General features: G+C 42.3%; 1 protein-coding gene across 2 annotated transcripts in view; it reads right to left on the minus strand.

The window, feature by feature from the left end:
• The window catches only part of LOC121586516 (RNA polymerase II subunit A C-terminal domain phosphatase), a 111,761-nt gene that overhangs the window by 70,311 nt on the left and 27,349 nt on the right, over positions 1-14,101 (minus strand). For both annotated transcript variants that reach the window (XM_041903254.2, XM_041903253.2), the window contains exons 9-10: positions 5,673-5,814; positions 5,324-5,548 (exon numbers count right to left, since the gene is read on the minus strand). In XM_041903254.2, the coding sequence (XP_041759188.2) occupies positions 5,324-5,548; positions 5,673-5,814 (367 nt within the window). The remainder of the gene's footprint in view (positions 1-5,323; positions 5,549-5,672; positions 5,815-14,101) is intronic.

Genomic DNA, 14,101 nt, shown 5'->3' on the forward strand with positions numbered 1-14,101 from the left:
GTTGAGGTAATCTGAAGAGATTTCACCCCATGCTTCCTGAAGCACATCCCACAAGTTGGATTGGCTTGATGGGCACTTCTTACGGTCAAGCTGCTCCCACAGCAGCTCAATAGGGTTGAGATCCGGTGACTGTGCTGGCCACTCCATTATAGACAGAATCCCAGCTGACTGCTTCTTCCCTAAATAGTTATTGCATAGTTTGGAGCTGTGCTTTGGGTCATTGTCCTGTTATAGTAGGAAATTGGCTCCAATCAAGCGCCATCCACAGGGTATGGCATGGAGTGAAAGCCTTCCTTCTTCAAAATCCCTTTTACCCTGTACAAATCTCCCACTTTACCACCACCAAAGCACCCCAGACCATCACATTGCCTCCACCATGCTTGACAGTTGGCATCAAGCACTCCTCCAGCATCTTTTCATTTGATCTGCGTCTCACAAATGTTGTTCTTTGTGATCCGAACACCTCAATTCGTCTGTCCATAACACTTTTTTCCAATCTTCCTCTGTCCAGTGTCTGTGTTCTTTTGCCCATCTTAATCTTTTCTTTTTATTGGCCAGTCTGAGATAAGGCTTTTTCATTGCAACTCTGCCTAGAAGGTCAGCATCCCGGAGTCGCCTCTTCACTGTTGACGTTGAGACTGGTGTTTTGCATGTACTGTTTAATGAAGCTGCCAGTTGAGGACCTGTGAGGCGTCTGTTTCTCAAACTAGACACTAATGTATTTGTCCTCTTGCTCAGTTGTGCACCGGGGCCTCCCACTCCTCGTTCTATTCTGGTTAGAGACAGTTTGCGCTGTTCTGTGAAGGGAGTAGTACACAGCGTTGTACGAGATCCTCAGTTTCTTGGCAATTTCTCACATGGAATAGCCTTAATTTCTCAGAACAAGAATAGACTGACGAGTTTCAGAAGAAAGCTATTTGTTTCTGGACATTTTGAGCCTGTAATCGAACCCACAATTGCTGATGCTCCAGATACTCAACTAGTCTCAAGAAGGCCCGTTTTATTGCTTCTTTAATCAGCACAACAGTTTTCAGCTGTGCTAACATAACTGCAAAAGGGTTTTCTAATGATTAATTAGCATTTTAAAATGATAAACTTGAATTAGCAAACACAACGTGCCATTGGAATACAGGATTGATGGTTGCTGATAATGGGCCTCTGTACACCTATGTAGATATTCCATAAAAAAATCAGCCGTTTCCAGCTACAATAGCCATTTACAACGTTAACAATGTCTACACTGTATTTCTGATCAATTTGATGTTATTTTAATGGACAAAAAATGTGCTTTTCTTTCAAAAACAAGGACATTTCTAAGTGACCCCAAACTTTTGAACGGTAGTGTATATAAAAGTCCTGTTAAAAGGTAGGTGAAATGTGGTTGGCCACAAACACATTATTGAGGCTGGAGCGGACAGTAATCTCCAAGTTTGTGTGTGTGTGTGTTTTCAAAGATATGGTGTTACGCATTAAACTGTCCGTTTTTAATCTAGGACAACGTCGACCCGTAGCAGGACGCATCTGTGATGTGTACCACAGAGTGTAGAGGGAGAACAAGTAGGGAAGGAGGGAAAGAGGAGGAGGGTTGAGGGAGAGGAGGAGGAGGGAGGGAGGGAAGACGGGAGGAGGGGTGCAACTTCCGGGCCTTTAAACGCTGTGAAAATTAGACATTTCCCAGTGGTTTGCAGACCAGAGAGAGATCGACTGGGATAGTAGGAAATTACAGATATATTCCCTTCATTTAAAGCCAAACAGGATACATAACACGTTCTAAATGAGGTCTACTCAAAATACTTATAATATTGCCCTTCATTGACGAATCTGATTAGTCTATTTTAAGCAAACTCCTCCTGTCCAGTCACATTGTGAAGGATGTTTGTACAACACTTCTCCCAATAATAATAATAATAATAATAATAATAATAATAATAATAATATGCCATTTAGCAGACGCTTTTATCCAAAGCGACTTACAGTCATATGTGCATACATTTTTACGTATGGGTGGTCGCGGGGATCGAACCCACTACCCTGGCATTACAAGCGCCATGCTGTACCAATTGAGTTACAGAGGACCACATGACTGGTATTTGCTACTGTTTAGCATTTTACAGATGAAGGAGAACCCAGAAGCGTCCTTGGATACGCTACAAGGAGCTCCTAAGGAGTGAGGCTTAGAAAGCATGTTTGGCAGAATGTTTAGGCTATAGGATATCTGAGGACGGCCAATATGAGGCTGTGTGTGTGGAGCCAAGGTGAGGCTAGGAAAATAATTAGAGCCCGACTGATATAAAATCGGTTCACCGATATTAAATTGGCCGATATTGGCCTTTTACCGATATAATGGTATCGGCCAATAATTCCACCGATAACCGATATTCAATAAATAGGATGCAAAAAGAGAATCTCATGCTGATCTGAACACGTGCGGCCATTCTCACGATGTGTCATTATTGTCACAATGTATGACATCAACATTTGAAGCATAGTTATTGGCAATTGCTCTTTTAGATGGTAATTTATGAGAATTTAGTGTTGAAAAACAAAACTTTTTCAAATCCCCAAAGTAAATCGGCAGATATATCGGTACGTTAGTCCCCCGTAAAATTCGGAATCGTTATCGGATACAAAAAAATATAGGTTGGGCTCTAAAAATAATATCTGTTTGGGATAGGGTAGACAGCCCTGAGGTTGGCACGTCTCACTACTGTCATGTTAGATCTGGTTAGAGGACCTTGTTGAGAACAGGGGTGTAGCTAGCTGAGGATAAATAGGCGAGACTGGCTGGTCCCACTGAGTGGTGATGTAGAGAGGAACATTTAGTTCAGAAACCAAGAAAGTATTGAGCGATTAAGAGGGGAACGACACTCCACATCACCCAGTATGCACTGCAGGCGGCAGCACTTCCTCCTGGCAGTCTCTAATTGGGCACTGAGCTTCTTTGATGATTTCACTCTAATTTGGGTTTTATGTAACAAAAATTCAGCATTGTGCCTCACTGTGTGTGTGTGTATGTGTGTGACTAAAACTCTGCCTCCCTGTGACTCAGCATGCATAATACAGCACCATGCTCTGCTGCGAAGTTTCATTATGATGTTATTAACATGACATATCTGTCTCAAAGCAGAAAGTTAAGGAGACACCGGGAGAGACCGTCTGGTAAACAGATGCCAGCCAATTTAGAGATGAAAACTTTTCACAACATTTGAAGCCAGCTCAAAGGAAAACATTTGACCATCAACACCAAGCCTAGGATGTTAACTATTTTGTACCTGCCAATTGAGGTGACAGAGATGCTTTTGGTGACTCACATAGGAGGGACAGAGGGTTTTCTAAAGTGAGACAGATTGAATCTTGACAAACTATGGGTAAAGAAGCTACCTACACTACTGAAAACAGAAATACATGCAAATACCGCAAGTAATACACAACCTTTACGTTGGACTGGGAAGTAAAAATCTGTTATTACAACTAAAACTTATTGTAGCTGCTCGCTGACTTATGAGCAGTTTCCCCTCACATTCATCATAACCCCAGTGTTTTATTGCTCCGCCAAAACAGACCATTCCAGCATTAACATGTGAATTTATCTTCACCTCTAGCTGTAGAACATAATGAACAGGCAGAAACTCCAGCAGGAATCGTCTAATCATTTAATTCCAGGAGAACAATCCCAAAGCTGCCAACGCCCACCTGACTATACAACGCTCAGATTTGTATTTAGAGCCTGAGATTCATGTATAGACGGATTTTAGGAGAAAATCCCATTTGGCAATAGAAGGAAAAGAGCACACACAGAATATAGGCTGTGGGCCTCTCAGACCAGGGCTGTATATATATATATTGAGAGAATGCCAAGAGTGTGCAAAGCTGTCATCAAGGCAAAGGGTAGCTACTTTGAAGAATCTAAAATCTAAAATATATTTTGATTTGTTCAACACTTTTTTGGTTACTACATGATTCCGTATGTGTTATTTCATAGTTTTGATGTCTTCACTATTATTCTACAATGTAGGAAATGGTAAAAAAATTAAAGACAAACCATTGAATAAGTAAGTGTGTCCAAACTTTTGACTGGTAGGCACTTCTCCCTCTAACAGAAAATATATTCTCACTTTCGACACAACTCTAAATTAATGCTCAGAGATGGCTGGTTTGGTCGGTCGGGGAGCCGCCGTGCAGCATAAACAGCTGCTGCTCGGCTCCTAGACAGACAGGTGGTTCCCGGCCTCCTAATAGAAATATGATTAACAGGCCAGACATTGTTCTCTACGTTACAGCTGTAAGCGCTGCCAGAGTTGTCGTTGCCAGAGTTGTCGTTTTGAGTGTTACAGCTTCTGAACGCTGACAGAGTTTTCAGAGCTCGTCTGTCTACAGGGCCCGGCGTCTACTAAATGTAAGGCAATACATTTACATTTTAGTCATTTAGCACAGGGTTTCCCAAACTTGGTCCTGGGGCCCACCCTGGATGCACTTATTTTGGTTTGTGCCCTAGCACTAAACAGCTGATTAAAATAATCAAAGCTTGATGATGAGTTGGTTATTTGAATCAGATGTGTAGTGCTAGGGCAATAACCAAAACGTGCACCCAGGGGGGTCCCAGGACTGAGTTTGTGAAACCTTGATTTAGCAGATGCTCTTATCCAGAGCGACTTACAGGAGCAATTAGGGCAGGGTTTCCCAAACTCGGTCCTCGGGACCCCAAGGGGTGCACGTTTTGGTTTTTGCCCTAACACTACAAAGCTGATTCAAATAACCAACTCATCATCAAGCTTTGATTATTTTAAATCAGCTGTTCAGTGCTAGAGTAAAACCAAAACGTGCACCCCTTGGGGTCCGGAGGACAGAGTTTGGGAAACGCTGAACTAGGGTTAAGTGCTTTGCTCAAGGTCATAGACAGATTTTTCACCTATTCGGAACGGTGATTCAAACCAGCGACCTTTCGGTTACTGGCCCAACGCTCTTAAATGCTAGGCTACCTGCCGTCCTATAGCAGCCATTAGAGCAAAGAGACAGACAGACAGGTCAGACACAAGCTGCGTTCCAGAACGTTGTAACTGGTACGAGACCCGGTGTCCTTGCTCATCTAGCCATGACGGGGGCAAGAAGACTTACTAGGTACTTAGAATCACTGAAAAGCCAACCATCGATCCCAAATATCAATACATCTGATGGAGCACCACAGAAAAAGAGGACAGATCTGAACACGCATGTCATCCATCATCATCTGTGATCACCATGGCTGATGTGTGCACTTTGTTAAAAAGTCAAAAAGTACACACCACGCACAGTTGTGAACACAGTTGAAATGCCAGGTCAGTACCTGAGCGAGGTCTGGTCGCAGTGGGCAGCAGACATGGAGGCCTGGAGGTAAGATGGTGGTCTGGAGGGCTGAGGCCCGCGGCGAATCAGCTTCCCTGTGACCGGGTCGTACGTCCGCACCTCAGGGGCAGCTGGAGAGGGGCGGTGGTGGTGGAGGGGAGCGGGGGGGAACAGGGGGTTCTGGAAGGTCCCTTGGAGGTCAGGGAACGCGGCTGGGCTGTTGCTCCTAAAGACAGAAAGACAAACACCATCAGATAAATGTGCGAGTGTGTGTACTGTTGTGACTTTGTGTGTGTGTGTGTGTGTGTGTGTGTGTGTGTGAGACTTTGTGTGTGTGTGTGTCTGTATACCGTTGGGTTTTGGTGTAGTCCTCCTTCAGTGGATACAGTGATTCCTCCACCCTCTCCCAGCGCTCCAGACATCCCCACAGCCAGTCAGGATTCACCACATGTAGATGTTTACAGCCTTGGGCCTGACGCACCTTCTCGGTACCTGAGAGAGAGACGAGGAGAGAGAGAGGGTCAATCAACCAATCAGTCAATCAAAAGAAGAGAAAACAGGATACTGTCTGTTGCTAGATACCAAACTTAAAGTGTATGGTAAGGCATTTGTGAAAATTCTGTAGCAATATAGAGAGGGAAAGCGGGCGTGTGTTTGAACAATTAATAGACCCTGCAGTAAATAAAACCTAATAAAAACATAGGTTTTGTCCAGGACCGGAGTCAAAGCAGACCGTTGCGCCATAGCCAATCAGAGCACTACAGTAGGCTTATATGCAAATAAACCATTTGCCACATGGGCCGGACATGATTAACTTTGAACTGGACTGTGTGTTTACAAGCAGTAGCAACAGCGCGACTTTAGATCATTACAAACGTATTCACCAAGAGCCACAAAACACACCCAAATGGATTTCTGCAAATATGTAAATACCACAGGAGTCCTCTTACATTTGGGAACTTCACAGTCCTATTGATGAAACAACCATGAAAAGGTAGGCTCTCTCTCCCTCAGTTGCCTATGCACATCAACAACAACAAGATCAACAACTAATGCTAGCCAGAGCGAGATGAGCTAAAATCTAACGAGGGAACATTAGCTAAACCCTCTCAAACTTGTTCAGCTTGCTTGCCAATGCATGCTTGTCCCAACCCACGTTCTGACAACTGAATGGGAACTTGCCTGCCCGCCCATTTGATCGATGCAAAATACATTTGATTGACAACTAAGAGAGAGTTCAAGTTCAGCATAGCTAACTAGCTAGCAAAGCGATTCACATTTCTGGCTAGCTAACCAAATGCCACCCAAAAATGATATGAGGGGAAAAAGTTAGTCACTCACTCACTCTTCCATTTACGTCATTTAGCAGACACTCTTATCCAGAGCGACTTACAAATTGGTGCATTCACCTTATAGCCAGTGGGATAACCACTTTACAAATACAATATATATATTTTTTTGGGGTGGGGTAAGGGGGGGGGGTTTAACTTGCTAAATAAAAAGCTACATAAATAGATATGCTAGCCCAGGGGTGTCAAACTCATTCAGCGCACGGGCCATATTGAAAAAACAAAACTAATTTGCGGGCCAGACATAGCTTATTTGATTTTACAAAAAGAACTTGCAACTGTGACCCAACCTGGGCATTGTTTTATTAGAAAATATATGGTTTTATAACGTCCACTTAAGTACATAGGATGCTGTATATAGCATTTGAACATATTAAAACAAAAAGAGATAAACAATATTTGTCCAGCCTTTGCTGCTATGCTTGCAGATGTGCATAACAAAAACGTAGTTATAGGTTGTTGTAACATGTTTTTTGCACTGCATGGATCACCTGTGCAATTGAATGCAGCATTGCTGGATGGTGCACTCAAAATGTATTGTAGTTGAGTAGCCTGCTGCTCAAATGTTGCTGTAATAGACCTACATATTTCTCCTTTGAATGGTGTTTTGCTGCAGGTTTTGGTTTTTGGTTATTCATTGTCAAGCTTTAAAAACCGAAGCCAGACTGCAACATGTTAGTAGCCTAGCTAGGACTGTGGCATGGGTCTGTACACTTTCCCTCCGCTGCGTGCTGTAAACAGGACACACGAAAGCAGCGCAATTGAAGTTGAATTCACCAATGCGAGCCCATCAGGCTGTAATGTTGACTCATTGTGTCCTATTCAGCCCGCGGGCCTTGGGTTTGACGCATGAGCTAGACTACTAGCCACGTTATGACTGACTTGTGATCATTGGCCTTGCTAGTTTGATTGTATTGACATTCCCAGCCTTAGTTACAGTCGTCCACTTTTGTTCAAAATATTGAGTCATTGAAACTGAAACGGTGCATCCCGAATGGGTGGAGGCAGCAAACAATGTACCAGGCCAGCTGTGATTTACAACCTGAAAGCAATATTTTTGGTACTACCAAGAAATGTATTGGTGAATTACATTAATCATGCATTGAACTGCTTTCATTTATTCTGCCAACAATGCCTTACTGCACATGTCGTGGAATTTTGAGTAATGTATAACCTATTTTTAAAACCTCTTAGAAAGTTGGTTTCGAAGCATAAACTGGGAATTTGATATTTTTGACTAATATGATTCTGTTTGTTTCATATCTGCAAAGTAGTTACAATGCTGTCAGTTCCACTTTAACAACCAAGCTGCATAAACAGAGGAGCAAACTGAAGAGAGAAATATACAGCAACTCTCGGATGCAAATGGAAGTCGATTTTATTGTTAAAACCAACACTTTAGGGGTGTAACCTCAACCATACATTCAAAGCCAATTAACAATTGTCCTGAAGAATTTCATTTTTCACCAATCCATTAGGTTCCACTGACAACCAGTTTCTGTTTTATTGGCATTAAGTCAGTTCAGACGAGGGGTGGGAGCAGCAATTTCCACTTCACTTGGGATTATTGTTGTCTGACACACAGAGACAGAGACCTGCATCTCAGCGCAGCACTGTACATCATCAGAGCACCGTACCTAATTAACACAAGGTTAGCCCATCCCACAACAGCAAATACTGACTCTGCTCTGCACATCGAATGCCTTTTATTTTTTGCCATATATTCTCCCCAAATTGATTAGGTGTGTCAAACTAATACTGACTGTGTAGCTAGCTATAAGCCAGTAATCCAGAACAACAAGAGGTCAGCCTTGAGACTGCATAGCAAGAGCGGCCAGACAGCCAAATCATCTGAATATGATCTGACTGCCAATGCTGAGATTTGAGATTGCTGAACAAAATAAATTATAAAAAGGAAGCTAAAACAATTAGCCCATGGGCCAGACCCCACAATTTGGGTGACAATTTTCTTGAAGGTCTTTGTCCCTTGAGTTGGAAAATGTGTGATAGCAGTGCAGCAATGGCAGCTCTCTCTGTTATCACCCTCTTTCATCCCTCCATGTTTCCATAGGGATTTTACCATATGACAAACAATGTCAGTATACAGCAAGTTATTGCTCATGTATACCCTTTAATCATATATAATTGGAAAGCTTAGATTTACAGTATCCATCAGACACAATTACAGAATGTTGAGGTCAACAGAACTTTGACTTCTTTACATATCAGAATATAAATTGCTTTAAAATGGAAACCCTGATACATTTTAAACTTTGACAAATGTAACTAGGCCACTCGTGAACATTCAGTGTCGTCTTGGTAAGCAACCCCAGTGTAGATTTGGCTATGTGTTTTAAAAATGTAAAATGTAAATGTGTTTTAGGTTATTGTCCTGCTGAAAAGGTGAATTTGTCTCCCAGTGTCTACTGGAAAGCAGATTGAACCAGGTTTTCCTCTAGGATTTCCCCAAACATAACACTTTGTATTGAGGACAAAAAGTTAATTTCTTTGCCACATTTTTTTGCAGTATTACTTGTGCCTTGTTGCAAACAGGATGCATGTTTGGAATATTTTTTTTCTGTACAGGTTTCCTTCTTTTCACTTTGTCATTTAGGTTAGTATTGTGGAGTAACTACATTGTTGTTGATCCATCCTCAGTTCTCATATCACAACCATTAAAAACTTTGTAACGGCTTTAAAATCACCATTGGCTTTCATGGTGAAATCTCCGAGCAGTTTCCTTCCTCTCCGGTAACTGAGTTAGGAAGTACGCCTGTATCTGTGTAGTGACTGGGTGTATTGATACACCATCCAAAGCCTAATTAATAACTTCACCATGCTCAAAGGGATAATCTGCGTCTACCAATAGCTTCCTTTCTTTGCGAGGAATTGAAAAACCTCCCTGCTCTTTGTGGTTGAGTTTGTTCTTGAAATTCACTACTCGATTGAGGGACCTTACAGATAATTGTATGTGTGGGGTACAGAGATGGGGTAGTTATTCAAAAATCATGTTAATCACTATTGAACACTGAATGAGTCCACGCAACTTATTATGCGATTTGTTAAGCACACTTTTACTCCTGAACTTTAGGCTTGCCATAACAAAGGGGTTAAATAATTACTGACTCAAGACATTTCAGCTTTTCATTTTAAAAACATAATTCCACTTTGACATTATGGGGTATTGTGTGAAGATCAGTGACACAAAATCATAATTGTAGCCATTTTAAATTCAACAAAATGTAGAAAAGTAAAGGGGTGTGAATACTTTCTGAAGGCACTAAGTGAGCAATAACTTGTTGTATACTGACATTGTTTGTCATATGGGAAAATCCCTATGGGAAAAGTTAATGGGATGGAGGAATGAAAGAAAGAGTGAAAACAGAGAAAAGTGCCATTGCTGCACTGCTATTACACATCATCCAACTCTAGCGACATAGATAGACCTTCAAGAAAATCACTATGAGACATTGTCACCCAGAGTGAGCCCGAGCCCATGGACTACATGGAAATCAGAAGAGGTCAACCATTCTCAAAATTACAGCAGAATCTCTCCCTTCTTTTTTATTTAAATTACTACAAAAGAAACCATTTCCCATAGGCCTGGCAGTGCTTTTCTAGTCATGCGGTGCATGCTCTCAGCTGCCTGCTCCAGAGCACCCTTCCCTGCCTCCCTACCCAGTCTGCCTCCCTGCCCGTCTGCTCTGTGTGTCTCCCTGCCCTGTCTGGATTGTTGTGTTTCATGGCATGGTGGTCTTGACCAGTGTCTTAAGATGCAATTAAATAACCAATCACCTAATCAATAAGCTATATCAATCCCAGTACAATAAATGGCACTTGTACCGAAAGCCCACACAATGACTGTGTCACTCAGGCCCTTGTACCGACAGCCCACACAGTGGCATCTTCTTAACATTTCCTCTTCACATGAAGTGGGCCCCTGTATGCTGCTGTGCCCTACGTGCTCTCTCTCTTCTTCTCCCTCCTCCTCTCTGTGGTTGATTTTGTCCGGTTCTGACGTACAGAGCTTGTTGAGCCTCCAGATACAGTTGATTGCAAAGTGCAGCTGACGGCAATGCTGCCTGCCACTTCCTGTGCTTGATGATGTCTGAGGGCACGTTGGATTGGATGAGGAACAACATCATCATGCTGGGCTATTTTTCCTTTAGAGACATGACATCCGCCTGTCAGTCAGCCAGCCAGCCACATTGATGCTACATCGAAAGACCAGAAGGAAGATCATCTGTTTGGCTGGTTGGCCCAGCCAGACTATTCTTCCCTGCTCCTCTTTCAGAGTAGCACCATTGAAGTCAATGTGTTTCCAAGAGCAGGAAGGTACATGTGACATTTGTAGAGTCAGGAGGTGAGGTGGCTCTATAAAGCCTGTGTCTCTCAGACCTGCAGAGAAAGGTTGTTCACGTGTCTCTGTAATGGCTGAAGAGGTGCCTACGTGAGTTACTTTTAAATGGGACTGAAAGGGTCCGTCTGCCCCTCTACCTCCCTGCATACTAGACATGTGAAACCAGTCTCCCATCTTAAAGTACATGAATGTTCCAGGATAATCTAAAAACAAAGTTGTATTCATTGTCCAGGCCTGCTTGTCTTGTTAATGGAATCTTCACACCTTTATAATTGAAAAGAGAACACTGGTCTTCTATCTTTAGAAGGCTTGGCCATGTTAGCAATACAAACCAAACCTCATTTCAGTCAGTAGGAACTTTGATAGTGCCATTTGATTGAACGCCAACAGAGTGCTTAGCTAGACCAAATTGAAACCACAGCTATCGTGACAGGATTTTAATGGAACAACAAGCTAGTGATGTCTGTCTTATAGATGTATGTGTTCATCAATCAGTAACACCTGGTAATTGTACAGCTTACTTGGTCACAGTGTCTTCACTGTGCAAGCCATAACTAGCCATGAACAGATTCAATAGCCCAAGACCCTCATGCTGATGATCGGTTACACTAGAATCCATTTCGCAATCCAAATGACAGTTTAATATCTCAAAGAGGCTAGTATGATAGCCTCTATGCCCATTAGGGACCAGAATATGCTAATGTTAAAGCTGAGAAAAGCAATAAAGAAACAGCTTAGGCTATTCTCTGTTCGGTTGATTAAATTCAGAACAGAATATGTACTGTAGGTTATATGGCTCTCTGGGTTCATCACTTAAAGGAAAACTCCACCCAAAAACTATCTTTTGGCATTTGTTTTATTAGTCCATTGTTGATATAGCCCCAAAATGTTTTGCATGTTAGTATGTTAATAAATGATGTATCATTAAGGCAAAATGTTGGGAAATGTCAAAGGTAAAATATAGTAAACATGATTGACATTCTATAATCCAGATGCATGTTTAAATAAGGAAATAGCCAATACAGTGTGTAACCATGCCTTAATGTATGTATGTGTATTATTTTTAAGAGGGGGTCTGCCACCAATATAATGAGATATGAGAGAGAGGCCTCATATGGAAAAGCGCCAATGGCTTTTTGGAGTAAACCACATGTGACATCTGGACGTTGAAAGATAAGGGTAGAGTGACACTAAAATAAGTTCATCATTTGCCCTAAGGGGAGTGACTGTATATGCTATGTAACATGATTATGCATGTGTATAAAAGGGAGCTCTAAGCCAAAGAGAGACAGCCGTTCCATGGAGTGGCTCGGCTTTGTTACGCAATAATAAAGTCACATTTTTGGATTCACAAGCTCCAGTCTCTTGAGAGATATTTTTGAGTTGACTACTTTTGAGTCAAATATTTCTACGACATTAGCAACCACGTTTTCAAGATATCTAACTTTCAAAATAGTGAAATACCGTTGTATTTCGGTATTTTGAAAGTTTTACATCTTGAAAACTTGATTACTAACATGCAAAACATTTTGGGGCTATATCAACAATGGACTAATGAAACAAATGTCAAAATATATTTTTGGGGTGACATTTTCCTTTAAGTAGGCCTAATATTCATGATGGCTTAGCTCGCTAGAGCGAGACGTCATAATCTAGATGTACAGTGATGAGTCTTATCGCTTACATTTACATTTAAGTCATTTAGCAGACGCTCTTATCCAGAGCGACTTACAGTTAGCTTGTTTAATAGGCTAATAGGGATGAACAGAGAGAAAACATCATAGTATCACTTCACCATCACATTAAACCTTTCTCTCTGCTAGATGTTGAGGTTGAAGGTGTCGATCAGATGATGTTCCTGGAACAGTTAGAAGTGCCATTATCTTTTCGCCCCCTATTCCAGCCTGTTTCTTCCCAACATGGCCTGAGTCCCAAATTGGCCCTTGGGGCTCTGGTCAAAAGTAGTGTACTGTATAAAGGGAATAGGGTACCATTAAGGATGCATCCATGGCATTCATCAACGGTCATCAACACAGCATTGCTTTCTCCATTAGAAACCTGATACCATAATGGAACATTGTGCTGTTATTGTGAAGCGGAAACATCTAGGAGCAACAACGGCTCAGCCGCGAAGTGCTAGGCCATACAAGCTCACAGAACCCTAAAATCACCATGTGCAATGCCAAGTGTCGGCTGGAGTGGTGTAAAGCTCGCCGCCATTGGACTCTGGAGCAGTGGAAACGTATTCTCTGTAGTTATGAATCACGCTTCACCATCTGGCAGTCCGATTAATCTGGGTTTGGCGGATGCCAGGAGTACGCTACCTGCCCCAATGCATAGTGCCAACTGTAAAGTTTGGTGGAGGAGGACTAATGGTATGAGGCTGTTTTTCATGGTTCAGGCTCCTCAGTTCCAGTGAAGGGAAATCTTAACGCTATAGCACATAATGACATTCTAGACGATTCTGTCCTTCCAACTTTGTGGCAACAGTCCGGGGAAGGCCCTTTCCTGTTTCAGCATGACAATGCCCCCGTGCACAAAGCGAGGTCCATACAGAAATAGTTTGTCGAGATCGGTGTGGAGAACTTGATTGGCCTGCACAGAGCCCTGAACTCAACCCCATTGAACACCTTTGGGATGAATTGGAACACCGACTGCAAGCCAGGCCTAATCGCCCAACTGAATGAAAGCAAGTCCCCGCAGCAATGTTCCAACATCTAATGGAAAGCCTTCCCAGAAGAGTGGAGGCTGTTATAGCAGCAAACGGGGGACCAACTCCATATTAATGATTTTGGAATGAGATGTTCAATGAGCAGGTGTCCACATACTTTTGGTCATGTAGTGTAGTTTCCAACCATAATTGTCCCCCCACGATGACTGTGGATCTGTCTCAGTACGTTAGTACATTAGTGTGTTTGTACGTTAGTCACCTGCGATATCTCAGATGGCACTTGCACGATTTTGTCAAAACTTGGGTGAATGATGCGTCTTGCCATAGAATTCTGGCATTTACAAAATTACACTGATTGGCGCTATAGCAATTAACTGAAGTTTGTTAAGTCAGTCACAC

This window comes from Coregonus clupeaformis, chromosome 17, assembly GCF_020615455.1.
Source record: "Coregonus clupeaformis isolate EN_2021a chromosome 17, ASM2061545v1, whole genome shotgun sequence".
In the NCBI taxonomy this organism is placed as follows: Eukaryota; Metazoa; Chordata; class Actinopteri; order Salmoniformes; family Salmonidae; genus Coregonus; species Coregonus clupeaformis.